This window comes from Gekko japonicus, unplaced genomic scaffold (genome assembly GCF_001447785.1).
Source record: "Gekko japonicus isolate JY-2015 unplaced genomic scaffold, Gekko_japonicus_V1.1 scaffold1180, whole genome shotgun sequence".
In the NCBI taxonomy this organism is placed as follows: domain Eukaryota; kingdom Metazoa; phylum Chordata; class Lepidosauria; order Squamata; family Gekkonidae; genus Gekko; species Gekko japonicus.
Window position 1 is genome coordinate 217,578 of NW_015162515.1, and position 16,539 is coordinate 234,116.

A 16,539-nucleotide genomic window follows, 5' to 3' on the forward strand; every position below is an offset into this window, starting at 1 on the left:
CAAAGCGGCTCCGTCCTGGGTGCGCGGAGGAGGAGGCGGAGGAGGCGGCGGAGGCGGGGCTAACAGGGGGTGGGGGCTGGTGTCGGGGAGTCCCGGGTTCGAATCCCCACTCCTGCCCGGGAAGCTCGCTGGGCGACCTTGGGATTGTCACTCTCCGCCTGACCTGCCTCACAAGGTTGTTGTGGCGGTGAAATGGGAGAGGGTTACGTAAAGGGCTTTGGGTTCTCCTCGGGACAACAGGCCGGGTCCGCATGAAGGGAAGGAACCTAGAGGGAGAGACCGACAGACACACCCAGAATGGACCGGGCCCGTTGGACCGTCTCTCTCCGCTGCAAGGCTGCCCAAACCTGCCCCCATCCAAGACTTCAGGAAGTGCTGCTCTTTGGGGTCTTGTTTGCTTCGTTTTTGGAGCTTATGGCTTTTATCGCCGTTGCTGTTGTTTGGCGTTGACTGTACTGTTTGTAAGTTTTATGCCCTTGTTAGTTAAGGATTGCTTTGCCCTGGCACTGCCTTGGGCTGTTTCCTTGGGTGTCTCTGCAGTGGCTTCATACCGAGTCAGGATGTATTGATCTATCACTGTTTACTCTGGCTGGCACTTGGGCCTCCAGGATCTCAGCAAGAGGCTTTTTGCATCGTCCAGTACCAGATCTTTTTAACCTGGGATCTTCTGCCATGGAGAGCAGACACCTCTGCCAGGGAGCCACGCCTGCAGAATCTGCCTAGTTCAGGAGGACTTCTGGGGGAGATTGAGACCCTTGAGACTTCCTGGCATCGATGCCTTTTGTTGTGTTTTAATCTTTATATTATGGCTTTGGGAACACTTGGAATGTTTCTAGGTGTCCACCTAAGACAAAGGCTACGGTCACACAGACGAAATAATCCACTTTCAGCGCACTTTCTAACCCGATTTTACTGTGTGAACTGGCAAAATCCAGTTGGAAAGCGCATTGAAAGTGGACTATTTAGTCTGTGTGAGAGACCACAGCCATAGTTTGCTTTCTTTTGCAGAAGTGAAGCTGATGAGGCAGTAGGTTCAGGACAGGCAGACAGAAGAACCTCTTTGTTCAAAGCATGATTGAATGTGTAGAATTCAAAGCCACAGGCTGTAGCAATGGCTACTAGTCTAGCTGGCTTTTAACATGGGAATTACAGAAATGTATGGGAGGACAGCTCCATCAGTGCCTATTAGCCATGAAGGCTACATGCAGCCTCCGTGTTCAGAGGCAGTACCTGTGGGGGTGGGGGGGACACAATGGGGTAGGCTTTGGACTTGTCGCTGTGTGCTTGTGGGTTTTCAGGGAACACCCGCTTGGCCAGTGTGAAAGAAGATGCTGGACTGATCTGATTCAGCATGGCTTCTGTTAACATTTTAAATAGTAATGCACATACTTGGTGGGTATTGAATAAGCCCAATGAAATGTAAGAGGTAGCAGAAGATTCATGGCATTTCTGCCACTGCTTCTTAGATTCCATGGCCCCAGTGTGTGCATTCTAATAAGAACATAAGAATTTAAGAGAAGAAGAAGAGATTGGATTTATACTCCGCCCTTCACTACCCAAAGGTGTCTCAGAGCGGCTTACAAACTCCCTTCCCACAACAGACACCCTGTGAGGTAGGTGGGGCTGAGAGAGCTCTGACAGAAACTGCTCTTTTTCTAGAACAGCTGTGCCAGAGCTACGGCTTGCCCAAGGTCATCCAGCTGCTGCAAGTGGAGGAGAGGGGAATCAAACCCGGTTCTCCCATATTAGAGTCCGCGCACTTAACCACTACACCAAACTGGCTCTCAGTTCTTCACAAATTTGCGTGTCAGCCAATGAGAAGCCAATGTTGGATCAAGTCGGTGGGCCCTCCAGTCCAACACTCTCTCACACAGTGGCCAAAAATACTAGGTGCCATCAGGGGGTCCAGCAGTGGGGCCAGGACACCAGAAGCCCTCCCACTGTTGCCCTCCCACTGTTGCCCCCCCTCAAGCACCAAGAATACAGAGCATCCCTTGCCCCAGACCGAGAGTTCCTATCTATACCTTGTGGCTAATAGCCTCTGATGGATCTCTGGATGATCCATAATGACAGGGTGACCCTTCCTATGTCTGATGAAGTCAGCTTTAATGTATTAAAAAAAGTGTGTCACAAGAAGTGTTTAGCCTTTAAGGCTCTCCAAGGCTCTTTGTGGTGTGTGTTTGTGTGTGTGTGGTAACTTGTGACTTCTCTTGAAGAAGCTGGGCCCGGGAGCCAGAACTGTCAGCTGGGGAAGTCTTTCGCCAGAACTGTCAGCTGGGGAAGTCTTTCGGGGTGGGGGAGGCATCCCTTTGGAAGACATCTTTGCAGGGTGTCCAAGTGGTGTCTTTCAAAAAGAGCTGATGAAAGGCGTGTGAACTTCTGCATCCTAAATTCTGCTAAGTGGGGGGGGGGGGGATTTATGCTTGAGTATCATGCAGTTCAGTCATACAAAAACCTCATTACCTTTGTATCCGTATGAGGTTTTCTTTGGGCAAAAGGGATTTGTTAGCATCTTGAATTCTCAGCTCTGTTATGTTTGTAGAGGTTAGTAGCTTTTATGACTATAGCGGTGAGAGCTAAAAATTCAGGTGCTTTCTGAATATAAAGTACTGCCTGTCGGTAGACATCAGGGCCTTGTCCAGAACAGTCTCTCATTTTTATCAGGACTTTTCAGATGGACTAAAGGAAAAGGAAGAAGAGTGTGGTAGATGCCTGAAGCATGCCAGGGTTGTGCTGCCAGCAAGAGACTGTCAGACAAATGTCTTGAACTCAGGAGAGAGCTGCTTCTGTTGTCTTCTCAGCCAAGAAGAAAGGATCAACTTGGGCAGCCCATAGGGATAGATGGAAATTTCAGCATCAGGCTCCAGAGACAAATCCCTAAGGGGGATTTGCACAGGTTTGTTGAAAAGCAAATAAACACCAGTGAGTTCCTTAACCATCCGATAGTCTGCAAAATGGTTGGGCTGAAGATTTTCTTACTGACCCAATTTTCGGGGCCTTTTTCACCCGCACAGCGGTTTTTGTAAGTGTTCCAGTTTGTTTCAGACCTGACAGCTGGGGTCTGCGTTGAGGAACCCAAGTGACAAGTGTCCCCTTGCCTGTTCACAGCCAGCGCTTTAACTGGACAGTGGGCTGCCACGTCTCTGCTCAGGCCATGCTGCAGGCACAACTAGTTTCCTGCTTCCTACAGCGGTGAAAAAGCAGGACCTGTCCTGAGTGGCCACCCCTGTGCACTTGTGGGGCTTTCGAGATAGCATTTTAACTATGAACAGAGAGCAACAGTGCAGAGTTACCTTCGATAGTCACAACTCTTAAAATGGGCCACCTGCTTTGAACCTTGGAAGGCATGTGCTCAAGAAGCCAACTGGAGATTGTACCTTTTGCCCCAAGTATCATTATCTCACATCTGTTGGCACAAAACTCAAATTGATGTATGTATATATCATTGTGTTCTCTTCCATACCTGTAGGGAAGATTTTGTAAGGAATTTGCAGCAGCTTCATTCTGCATAGAGGTGTCTTTTGGCTGTTTCGGCCCTCGGCGAGGGAATGTGCTGCTTCTGTATGTTTGCAGACTTTTCCCGTGGCTGCCTGGGATGTTGTGGAATGGCTTCCTAGGGGAAACTAGGAGGTCTGTGTGTCTGTCTTGTAGTGCTGGAGTGGTCCTGAAACAGCACTGCAGAAGAGGCTCGGGTTCCTCAAGATGAGTGTATTTCGGGGGTGGGTTTTGGAAGGGCAGTGATCTCTGTGGGGCACTGTTATTAAGTTCTGCATTGGGTGCTTTAAAAAGATTGCTAACAACAGTAAAAACCAGCGCAACATATTCTGTTATGCTGCTCTTTATTCCTGTTCACAGTCTCGCGTCCCCAGTCATCTGGGGGAGAGGTGGCCTTGTGCACACATTAAGTAACATTTAAATAACTTCTCTTTAAAGCTTCTCTTGACGCCAGAAGAAGAAATAAGAAGCCCCCGCAAAACGGCTTGAGCGTACAGGGTAATGGGCTCGGAGAACAGCACTTTAAAGCGTGATGCACTGGAAGAGCCACCGTTCACGCTGCCATCCGGAGTCAACATTTACCCAGCAGCGCTTCAGCAGGGCAAACTCGCCTCTGTCTTTGTGTACAAGAGTGAGAACGAAGACAACGTTAACAAAGCTGCCAAGGTATTGGGTTTTAGTATTATTGAAATATTTTGCTCTCTGGGATTGTATATATGTATATGTATATATAGACACACACATACATATGTGCGCACACAGACACACTCACATCTCTCTATATCTATATATCTAATTCCCAACATGCCCCCTCCATGTGGATATCTAAATCCGCACATCGGGGGCACTTGGGAGGCAGGGAGATTTTCCTGCACATTTGGGACGATACCCAGATGTGCAGAAAAATCTGAAAACTTGGGGAGTTAAATCCCCCCAAAAGTAAAAGAGTGTTCCCTGTGCAGGCCCAGGGAACGCTCTGAGAACGGCTTTGTGGCCGCCACCTCCAGGGTGTGGGTGGGGGCGGGAGAAGGCTTGGCTGGCTGGCAGCTGTAAGCTGCTCAGCCCTCCTCGTTGTCGCCATCGCCTGGAGGAGAGGGAGGAAGTTTGGCAGGCTGAGTTCAGGCCTCGCCAGAAGGGGGGGTGAGAAAGTTTGGCGTGTGGGGCGAAATTAAGCCCTCGCGGCCGGTGCGGGGGGGGGGGAGGGAGAAGGCTTGGAGGGGCACTGATTGTTTGAATTTTCTGTTTATGGGTTGTTTGAGGCATGAGGCTAAAACCTGGTGTGGGTATGTTGGTGGGAACTTTAAGGCTGGCTTACAATTTACAATATTTTTTACAGTTTTCCTTTACCATCTTCTGCCAAAGTGACTAAGGGTAGATCAAGATGGGTAGCCATGTTAATCTGTATGTAGCAGTCGAAAAGAGTAAGAGTCCAGAAAAGAGTGAGCAGTGACTCACAAAAGCTCATACCCTGATTAAGGGTAGGTTACACAACCTGTTGAAACCCATAATAAAAGCATCATCAATAAATATCTTGAAAAACCACAACCTAGCATAGATTCCTGCTCCCAGAACAACAGTGATGGAAGCTCAGAAATTTGTAAGAATCCTTGTGCGAGTGTTTCTGTGCTTTCTAAAAAAGTCAGTAGACTGGGTGCTCTCCTGGCCTCAACTGGCAAGCTGTTCCTCCCCATTGGGGGGGGGGGCACCACTGGAAATGATCTGGAATGAGCAATGGCTCTTTTCACCTCCCTGCAAGACTTAGTGGAACTTCATCAGCCAAGTGGGGCTTCCACAGGAGGGCTAGAATTAATTTCATGCAAAGTGCTCAGATGAAAGAACGCTCAAGTTATGTAGCAATCAGCTTACGTCAACAAGGTTTGCTGAAAACCTGGCCCTTTCCCCCTGTTGGACGTGTCCGATAAGCAGAAAGATACCTCATAATGACTGTTGTTGTTTTTTCCCCCATCACACCTATTTCAAGCATCTGAAAACTCTGCGCCACCCTTGCCTCCTGCGCTTCCTCTCTTGCACTGTGGAAATCAATGGGATCCACTTGGTCACGGAGCGTGTGCAGCCCGTGGAGAAGGTCCTGGAGAACCTCTCTTCTTCCGAGATATGTGCCGGAATCTATGACATTTTGCAAGCTCTTGTCTTCCTCCACGATAGAGTGAGTACTTATCTGCCAAGTGCAAGAACAGAAGTAAATCTTTAGTAAGGTTTGTGCCAGTGGGGAATGGAGGAGGGCTGGTTGGTTAAGGGGGCTGCCCTTTGCATTACATTTCTTTGGTTCTGAGATGCTGGCCTAGTAAAACCGAGTTTCAGGTGTTGCCTTTTACTCTTTTCTCTACTCTGCTTGCCTCTGAATGTGAACCAGTCCCATAATAAGTGAAAATAGTGTAACTTGACCAGTTGACAGAGTCAGCTACTGGCCTGCTCTCAGATGGCCAAGAAGGGCTGTCAGACCTCATTCCACCACCTTCCAAGATGTGTTTACATCTTGCTCTTGCTGCTCACAAAGTGGCGATGTTTAGCTTGTGGCAGCTTTGTGTATGAGAACCACTTGTGCAGGCCTGTTTGTAACCTGTTCCGAAAGTAAGACACACTGTCTGTCAAAAGATCTATTCCCAGCATGTGGAGGAAGTATTTTTGGGAAACAAATTGTGTACAGATCTGACACGTTTGCGATTTTTATTCTGTAGTTAATAATTTGAGGATTTAAAGAACTCTGGACTTTAAGCTGGGGTGGCATGTTTAAATATTTCAGCGGGGGGAGGTTTGAATAAGTGAGGCAGGGTTATATTCATAGGTGGCCGTAAGGAGTGGTGGACTTGGAGAAGGTAGCCTTGTATGGCGGAATTAACAGCATGAAGTGTGAGATTTGTACAATCCTGAATGTGGGAAATAAGTTCTCAAATAAAAGGCGATCCAGTTTTAAGGGTTCTGCCGAGATGGATTGTCGCAGTGGCCTTGCTGGTCTTAAACGCTGAAGCGAAATGAGACGGTTGAAGGGAGAAGCATAGTAGAGATTGGCCATAAGAATATATGAACTTGTTACTTCCTGAGCAATTTCTTCCTCACGCGCCTGGGATTTTGGTTTTATGGTATATTTCCTAAGATCTTTAAAATGGTTCCAGCTCTGTGGTTTGTTAGATTGGGGGTGGGGGTCTCAAGCAGAAACAAGGGGGAGCAGAGTGCAGTCTGCTTTCTTTGCCAAGCTGTGATGCACTAGGAATAAACTGACTTATGCTAGTTAATCGTGGTGTGGCATAAAGCTCCTCGCAACAGTTCTCTGGAGGGATATAAAATTCCTCGGTGGCTTTGGCTGCCCTCTCCTAGGGTCTCACGACACCTAATTAGCAGTAACGAATCTTATTCTTGCATCTATTCCCAGCCTCATTGTGTGTGTGTGTGTGTTCTTTTCCCTTTTTTAAACTATGATTTAGGGAACCCTGACACACAACAATGTCTGCCTGTCGTCGGTGTTTGTGAGCGAGGATGGGCACTGGAAGCTAGGCGGCATGGAAACCGTCTGCAACCAGAATGAAGCTATGGCAGAGGTAAAAAGCCCCCTCGCCCGGAGGGGCCCAAGGGCGAGGGTTTGCTGGGTGGTCTTCTGGGTCCTGTCCAGCCCCAGCTGAAGAGTTTGGCGCGTCCATTCTGTTGGGAGAGTGTGTGGGCTCAGTGTCCAGCTGCATTGTGTCACCACCTAGATTCTGTGAATAATTAACATTTGACTAGATTGGGAGCCAGATCCTCCACAGTCAAGAAGGCAGCTGTTTTTGGGTAGGCAAGTAATAATGCTCATAGAAATATATTAAATATACTGAATATATGAATACATACAACACTTCAAGAAAATGTAATGTACGTCGTAAAGACTCACGAACCACAGAATGAACATTTTGAAAGGAACACTATCCTAAATGGTCCACAAGTGCAAGCCCTCCAAGGGGCAGTAACAGTCTATAGAAAAAATACTGTCCAGTATACCCTGTTGGTATCATATATGATATTTCGAAGAAAATTCTTATCAAAGGGTATAATAAGTCAAGGTAGGTACCTGTGGATGAAAATAGAAAAAAACCAAAGAAACTACAACTCCTTGCAAAGAAAATTTAAATCATGCAGACACATGAAAAATCAATAGACTATACTTACAATGACCATGCACAAATCAAAATTCTATTTCGTATTAAGCGGAGTCCAAAGCCCCTTAACAAGTTCACAACCCAGTGGTCTTTGGGGGGAAAAACTGGGGGGGAGAGTTTTACCTTTTCATTTGTAGATTTATACTTTCCCTTCCTGGTTAGTTTTGTGTTTTTTGGTAGGCGGCAGAAGGCAACCATTAGATAATGCAATGGAGAGTTAAGAACTTTTGGCACCACATTTTGTATCTTTTGTGCTGGCCTATGTCTTTTGTTGGCTTTATTACTCTGAAGAGAGTTGAAAGGACTGTCAGCGGACCTTAAATGCAAAACAAGCCGCATTGGGAGCTGTTCCTGGGAGACACGAATGGGCTTGGCTTTTGACTCCTGCCACCCAGCCAAGTTAAGGCTGCCGGAAGGATGCAGTTCCCAAAGTGTTGTGTGTGAAGTTAGCAGCGCACCACTTACAAGGAGGAATTGGAGAGATTGTGTTCAGCCCAAAAGGGTGAGCGTTCAAGTGCAAAAGTGTCTCTGAGTGTGACAGGGAGTATTTCACAAGGAGAGAGCAAATGGGATCACGTTTGTGAGCAGCCACTAGAGAGGACGTGGGCAGGAGAGAAAGGTGCAGGGAGAGAGAGTGCCAGGGGCACGTCTGGGGTTGGGAAAGGTACAGTGAGGAGAGTGACATCTTTCTGCTGATCCATATGGACCCCCAACCTGCATAGTGGCAAGCAAATGTCCCGTCACTGACATATCCTTCCTCCGACCCCTGTGGAGAGACACAAACGGGCTTGGCTTTTGACTCCAGCCACCCAGCTAGGTTAAGGCTGCCGGAAGGATGCAGTCCCCAAAGTGCTGTGTGTGAAGTTAGCAGCGCACCACTCACAAGGAGGAACTGGAGAGATTGTGTTCAGCCAAAAAGTGTCAGCGTTCAAGTGCAAAAGTGTCTGTGTGTGGCAGGGAGTATTTCACAAGGAGAGAGCAAATGGGATCACGTTTGTGAGCAGTGGCCGGAGAGGACGTGGGCGGAAGAGAAAGGTGCAGGGAGAGAATGCAGGGGCACGTCTGGGGTTGGGAAAGGTACAGTGAGGAGAGTGACATCTTTCTGCTGATCCATATGGACCCCCAACCTGCATAGTGGCAAGCAAATGTCCCGTCACTGACATATCCTTCCTCCGACCCCTGTGGGTTTAAATTCTCAGAATTAAGCAGTAAACTGTGCCGGAAATAAACTGGACCCTCTGTTATGCGTCCATCACGGATTCCAAAGAGAGGCACATCTCAGCAGCCTTCAGACTGTTTCCTGGTACAGTGTAAAGCAGCCACACGGAGTGACTTTTCTCCAGGTCAGCTCACATATAGCACTAAACCGTAGTTTGGCACAGTGGGCACAAGTCATGTGCCTGTGTTTTCCCTCCTCACTTTGCACGCTGCAACTCAGTTGTTTCTGCTTTCGCCCAAACTGTCATTAGCCATTACTTCTGGACTGGAAAATTATAATTTACTGTTCTCCACCAGGCCTGAATTAGAAAACCATAATACTGCGGTTTGTAGCTCTTGGTTGGAGAGAAGCACAAATCAAAGGCTACGTTCAGATGTCACAATAGATGAGTTTGTTGCACAAACCCTAGTTTGTCTACCATATGTACATAACAGGCCTCGGTTTGTTCATAAATCCCACTTAGCCTCCATTCCTGCCTCCAAGCAGAGTCTGCACAGGCTGTCCCAAGTTCACTTGCGGCTTGCGTTGCCAGGCTGCTGGCACTACGTACATAGTCCTCTTGTTGGTCGGCTGCAGAAAGTGGAAAGCAAGCTGTACAGGGGCGGGGAGAGAAGCCTTGGGCAAGCCAAACCTCCCTCCTCGCCCAAACTGTCATTAGCCATTACTTCTGGACTGGAAAATTATAATTTACTGTTCTTCACCAGGCCTGAATTAGAAAACCATAATACTGCAGTTTGTAGCTCTTGGTTGGAGAGAAGCACAAATCAAAGGCTACGTTCAGATGTCACAATAAACTGGAGTTTGTTGCACAAACCCTAGTTTGTCTACCATATGTACATAACAGGCCTCGGTTTGTTCATAAATCCCACTTAGCCTCCATTCCTGCCTCCAAGCAGAGTCTGCACAGGCTGTCCCAAGTTCACTTGCGTTGCCAGGCCGCTGGCAGGTCTCACTACGTACATAGTCCTCTTGTTGGTCAGCTGCAGAAAGTGGAAAGCAAGCTGTACAGGGGCGGGGAGAGAAGCCTTGGGCAAGCCAAACCTCCCTCCTTCCTTGCACTCGGCGGAGGATGGTCGGTCTCCACCCCACCCTCTGTATAGCTGCACTGAAACCGTTCTTTACTCTCAAGCAACATAGAGATCTTTTGCAGCCCTTCCCATCCCAGTTTTTCTCATCTGCTGCTAACCTTGTTTTCTCGCAGGACATAAAAGCATTCAGGTAGAAAAACTGTTGGCCAGATCAGTCACTCACTCATCCCTGAGATGTATGGTGGGAGGAAGGGCCATCCGGTCACAGGCAGCTGAGGGTGATCCCTGGCAGGCAGGAGGGCTTTCGAGGCAAGAGTCGCTCAGAGGTGGTTGGCCATCGCCTGCCTCTGCGTAGCAACCCTGGGCTTCCTTGGTGGTCTCCCATCTGAGGGCTAACCAGGGCTGGCCCTGCTTCGTTTCTGAGACCTGACAAGGCTGGGCCATGTGGGTCAGGGCCCCAGGGATATACAGGCGAGTCTCATGCTGGTGGGGAGGAAGGCGTGGTGGTCGGTAGGCTGTGAACTGCTTTGGGGCGTGACAGTAGTTTCTAACACAGGGGTGGCCAAACTGCAGCTCGGGACCTGCATGTGGCTCTTTCACATAGTCTAATTTAATATTAATAAAAAGCAAATTTGCATATTTTTCAATAAAACGTGTGTGTAATATTTGTTCATGTCTTGTGACTCTCAGACATCTGACGTTTCTTCTATGTGGCTGATACATTAAGCAAGTTTGTCCACCTCGTTAACATATGCTGGCAAACTGTGTAAAAGCTTGCGATTGAGAGAGAGCTTTTGTCATGCTACCTTTTAAAATGCTTCCTGGAGCTCACAGTCCTGTTTGCTGAATCATCGCTAGGGGAGGGCGTTTCCTGGAGAGGAAAGGGAAGGGGAGAGGGAGTGTCCTGAGAAAGCACCACGGATGACCTTCCTGCTCCAGCTGCCCCCAGCTTCACGTTCTGTGCTTTCCGCCCTTGTATGCTGGAGGCCGAGACAGGCGGTGCTGCTGAACGGAGTTTGATTTCTTCAGGTGTCATGACAATTAGTGCAAATCGCAGTTAACCAGTCAGATGCAAACTGTGGTTTAAGAATCCCAGTTGAGCACCCACTTGCAAAGCATAGCTGCGTACGGCCTTCAGACATTGCACCATGCTAGAGCTTCCTTAAGCCTTGTTTATAGGGACATCTGACAGCAGTCGTTGTTTGCACCTTTGAATGAAGTGGGAAATTATGGCTTGTACTAAATCATTAATCACTTATCAGCCCCAAGGAGGGAGGGGGCATGTGAGCACAGGGCCAGTTCCTGATCTGCCACGCCATGGGCTTGGATTTTTGTCAGTGAAACAGGATTTTCCCCCCCCTCCCTTTACTGCTAAAGCCCAAAATGCACCCTCATCATTCTCCTGAGGGACAAGTGCCTTCCCCCCCCCCCAAACAGCTTGAGGGAAGAAGCTGGACATCTGCAGTGGGAGGAAGGAATTGGCAAAAATAGCAAGGTTCTATATGTTGAGGCCGGAAAGGTCTTAAGACAGACAGAGAGAACCACAAGGGTAACTTGTTTTCTACCACTACTAACCTTCCTGTTGCAGAGTACAGCAAAATACTACCAGAAGAGTTCACTTCTAGCCTTGGCACTGTAGATTGCTAAGGAATAGTTAGTGCTGTACTTCAGAAAAGGTGTGGATGAGAGAAAGAAAGAGGAAAGGTTCCATTTTTGGTTCTTTGGACAAGTTTTCAGGTGTTGGGTGATGGGAACAGCAAAGGCGAACGTTTGAAGGCATCCCCTGCATTTCACATAGAGTTGTTGGTTGCTTAACACACCAGCCTTTCCTTTGGCCAAATATGTCTGTTCCCTTTTCTACCTGTAGTTTCTGCGTAGTATCGAGTCAGTACGAGAGAAGATGGGCATCCCACCTGAAGAAATGGTAAGTTTTATTGGTTGCTTATGCTGGAGAAGTCGACCAAGGTAGACTTGACATATTCAAAAAACATTTTCCATTTACATGTGCTTAACTTGGAAGTGGGATCGCAGGCCAGGAACGTTGTGGTTTTCTTTGGACATGCAGTTGAGAAGGTACGCTGGTAAAGTTGCCATGCTGTTGATGGCTTCAAGCTGCCAGTGAGAAACCCAGAAATAATTTACTGAGAGTTACACCCTCAATGTTGTTATACCTGGATTTACTGTGTATTAACATCTATAGTTTGAGTTCCCTGCTTTTTGATCCAAGTCCTCAAGGTGCTTTATGGTTACCACTCTTAAAACAAGATATTTGAATTGTATAAAAAACCAAAAGTGTCAAAATTCCAACGGCAGCAACGATAGACGGAGCAAACCTTTAGCATCTGCTGTTAAAAGCCTGGGCAAAGTGATCTGTTTGTACCTGGCGGCTTAAAGGCCAACGAGTGCAAGCGTCAGACAGAGGAGTAGAGGACAAATGAGTGTGTCAGACAGAGGAGTGCTGTAGGGACATTTCTAGCTCTGGTAGCCACAAATCTAATCTTGGAAGGGGGGGGGACGCAACGAGGGACCACAAATGAGGATCTTAATAGGGGTGTTTCTGCAGGAGCTGGTGGCCCCTCAGACCCCCCCAGTTCCCAGGCAGTTTAGGGCTTTATGGGTCACAGCCTGGACTTTGAATTGTGCCTGGAAACAAACAGGGAATGAACAAAGTTTTCCTAAACAGGGTAAAGATATTCATGCTCCTGCTTGGCCCAGTGAGCTGCTGCCCCCTTGCCTTCTAGACCGTTTGAATGTAGGTAGTCTTCATAAGCACCACGTCAAGTTTATTGCAGTAATCTGATCTGGATGTCGCCAGGGCACGGATAATTAAGGTGACAGAGCTGGTTTTCCCAGGAAGGGCCATGGCTGCTGCCCCAAGCACTACCAGTTACGCACACGTTGTGCAACCAGGGACATTTTGGCATGCAGCTGTAACACAGGACCCCCAAGCTCTGAACCTGGTTCTTTGAACAGGCTGAATCTTATTTCCTTGGTCACCAACATTCCTGGCCAACAGCACCTCAGTTTTGCCTACCAATCCCCACTCCGTCTTTTCCAGGCATATTTATGCTGTTTTAATAAGTAGAGGTATATGGTTTGCTTCTGATGTTCTTTTTTGGTAGGTTACTTTTCCCCAAGCACTGGCAATGACCTCGTGGCAAGGAAAAATCATCCAAACTTATCTCCAAAGCACTGATCTTGTTATTGGTGAATAGAACCTAAGAGCTCTACTTGCCAGAGCAAGGGTCTGTCTTCTTATAGCATCCTGTTCATAGCAGTCGCCCTCCGAGAAACCCACAAATGGGGTGTGCATGCAGCAGCTCTTCTGTGTGGTTTTTCGTCAGCAGCTGGTAACCAGAGGTATACCGCCTCGGAGCCTGGAGGGTCTACTTAGCCATTGATAGACCTTTCCTCGGTGAATCTGGTAACTCCCTTTTCAAGCCATCTAAGCAAATAGCAATTTCCACATCTTGCACTAGTGAATTCCATGAGTTATTTACATTTGATATAGTACTGATCTGTTCTGAACCTACTGTCAATCAATTTCACTGAGATCTTGCATTCTAGTATTATGAGGAATGAAGGAAAAAACCCTCCATCGTATTCATAATTTTATAAATCTCTAAAATATCTCCTTTTAGTAACCCTTCTTTCTGAACAAAAAGCCCCAAACGCTCTAGCCTTTCCTGATAGTGTAGGTGTTCCAAACCCATGATCATGGTGGTTTTTCTTTTCTGTAAGTCTTCCAGACCTGTGAAATTCTTCTTGATATTGGGGAGATAGGGGTAGGGGAGCGACTGGAACTGTAGACAGAATTCTTGAATGATCTTTGTGGGAGCTTTTACTCTGCTTTGTATTTTACCATACTGAAGGATTTGATGTTATCCACAAACCTGGCTCACTGACTTCAAGTTATACGTAAGGTATAAATAAATAAGCTATAAAAGAATTAGGGAGACCCCATTATTTTGTTTCTTAGATTGTGGAAACTCTCTGTGATCTCCTTCCTCTGCTTCCTGGTGTTTAACCACACTAGTCCATAAGCAGTCCTTGTCTTGTGACTGCTAAGTTTAACAACTTTTGATGAAGGACTTTGTCAAAAGCTTTGTAAGGGACAAAGTATATAATGCCTACTATCCTGTATCCTTTTGGACACTTTCAGGATTTAACATTGGTAAGAGAGGAGTGTCTATGAAAAAAGGCTTCTGCTATTTGTGGGTTGGACCCAGTTTGGTTTCTGCTAATGGAAGGCACTTCCATCTCGCCTCCCACTGATCTCCCTGAAATGCTGGGGGGGGGGGATTGGGGGAGGGGCGATGGGAAAGAGCACACACTGCTTCCTAGGGAGATTTTCTGTGCCAGAGTTTGGGCCCACAGGACAGACTCATTTTATAGTGAATTCAGCTTACAGACATCATAATGGGAGAACATTAGAAAATGGATGTATCTTAACTATATGGCCTGTAGGAGCAGTTGTGTAATAGAAATAAGTGGGACTGAGTACCAAGGAATGCATTTTTTAAGATCAGGGTGCTAGGCAACATGGGACATTAGTAGGCAACTGCATTGGGCTCGTTTGTGACTTTTTAGTCACCTTGTTCACTTTCAGTGTGCAATGCAAGAAGCATGTTTAAAGCATGTGCAGAGAATGGGGTAGGGGAGTTCCTGAAAACAGAACTAATAGTTTCTGTTCCTTTAGCGTGCAGGGTTCCAACGTCTTCCAGAGGGCCAGGGCCATGCCCGGGACGCCTATTCATTCGGGGCAATGGTCGAAAACTTGCTGACTTTTTTAAACGAAGAGGGTAAGATTCCTTGAAGAGAAGAAATGGCATCTTTTCCAAATAACTAACACCAAGTTTCTTTTGTTGCCAGATTTCTTTAGGAGTTATTTTTGTTAGGGGAAAATATTATACTTGAAGAATTGTAGCAGATTTATTCCAGAGCAGCGAGTTGTCCATTATTTTACTCCTGATATTTCCAGGATTGGAGATGATATTGAAAGTATATTCTTTCATGAATGAAACAAGGCATCTTGCGCGGTGTTTTTAATATAATTTAAAACTGATGTGTCAAATCCCGCCTCTGAACCCAGTATTGGCACTGATTCAGACACCGTGAGAAGAAGTTCTTCTTTGGGGACCCTGAGAATAACTGACCAGTAACTGAAACAGTAGTTAGCTGTCAGAGATGAGAATCTCGGGCAGCGCACCGGGGGGGGGCACCCCCCCCCCACTGATCTAACTTTTCCCTGCCTTGGGCAAGTTCTCTGGAAAGGTGACATAGACGTTTTCCAAATGAATGCGATTAGGTAAGGGCTTTATATCAGCAGCGTACCAACCTGCACTGAAGTCCTTTTAGAAGGATTATAATGAAATAAAAGTGTCAATGTACTGTTGGAATCCTTTGTGGAAGATAAGCCTGTCCCAAGCATGTCTGGGCATTTAGTCATGAAGCACCAGTGGCCCACCAGTCGCTGTGGCAACCCAATCATAAGGAATGGCTGGATCAGCAGCACTGGTCTAAAATCCCCTTCCCAGAAGCTGGGAGTAAGGCTTGGGGGGGGGGGCTGATCGTAGTTCTAGCGTGTGCGCCTCTCCTTTTCCCTTGGAAGGATCTTCCTTTGCACTTGGATTATCATTTGGCCTGGTCCACAGACTTTAGCCACTGTAGGAAAAAGAAACAACACATAGAAATGCTTTTCTTTTTTTCCTCACAAAGTTAGTTCTGATTGCTGCTCTATATGTTTCAGTTTCAGAGGATGTTCTCTTCAGCTTTCAGCAAACTGTGCGCTCTGTTCTGCTAAATCCAGATCCAATGTGCCGGCCACCACTATCCACTTTGTTGTCTCATGAATTCTTTAGGTGAGCAGATTGCTGGAAGATGCAGCGGCTGGCTGTGTGTATGAATGGAAGGAGGCTGATATTTGGGGGATGTGGAAAAACAGGTTACTCTTTATGTGAATTGACACAGCCTTTTTGATTAGGCAACATGAAAACTGGAGCACTTGTGTTTATGCTGTGAATGCAAGTGCTCTGTTTTCTACAGTGGTAGGAAATGAGACTTTGGGAAAATCTGAGGTTCATGTTCATAGTCACAAATGTTCTTCACACCTGTAGTAGTCAGAATTTCCACATCAAACAATGCACAAAGCGGTATTTTGCCTTGGCATCTGTATTTTAAGTAGCCTTCCCCTGTAGGTTCATCACAGGTCAGTTAGTTCTGTTTTAAAGATAAAATGCTCAGTGCATAAGCTATCTCAGTTTCCAAGTGACAGAAGTCTTATATTTCCAGAATTTAGGATGCTCAGCCTTGGGCTGTGGTGAACTTCCAAGTGTGTGACATTCCAAAGAGAGCCAAATGCTGCACATGGTTTGTGTGTGCTCTTTTGCTGTTCACGGTTGGTATACGGAGGCTGCTGTTCAGTATCTCTTGTCTCTGTAGTCAGCCAAGATCAGTGTGGACAGGAGCTCACATGTAGGGCCTTGTCAGTTCAAACCAGCAAAGCAAACTGTTCCTGGGTGGAATCCAGAGCAAATCCTAGTTTAGTATTCTTCTCTGTGTGGATTGACTGCACAGAGGACCACTTAAAGAACATCAAGTCACAGTTAATCACAGCTGCGCTGTTTTTCCAGTCGCTACCCACCCTAGT

General features: G+C 46.9%; 1 protein-coding gene across 1 annotated transcript in view; it reads left to right on the forward strand.

Annotated features, from left to right (window-relative positions):
- Positions 1-2,716: 2,716 nt before the first annotated feature.
- Positions 2,717-16,539, forward strand: part of SCYL3 (SCY1-like, kinase-like 3) — a 27,383-nt gene continuing 13,560 nt past the window's right edge. Inside the window, exons 1-7 of the mRNA XM_015406202.1 lie at positions 2,717-2,896; positions 3,934-4,161; positions 5,477-5,662; positions 6,939-7,052; positions 11,758-11,814; positions 14,590-14,692; positions 15,640-15,751. Coding sequence (XP_015261688.1) covers positions 3,997-4,161; positions 5,477-5,662; positions 6,939-7,052; positions 11,758-11,814; positions 14,590-14,692; positions 15,640-15,751 — 737 coding nt within the window. The 5' untranslated portion in view covers positions 2,717-2,896; positions 3,934-3,996. The remainder of the gene's footprint in view (positions 2,897-3,933; positions 4,162-5,476; positions 5,663-6,938; positions 7,053-11,757; positions 11,815-14,589; positions 14,693-15,639; positions 15,752-16,539) is intronic.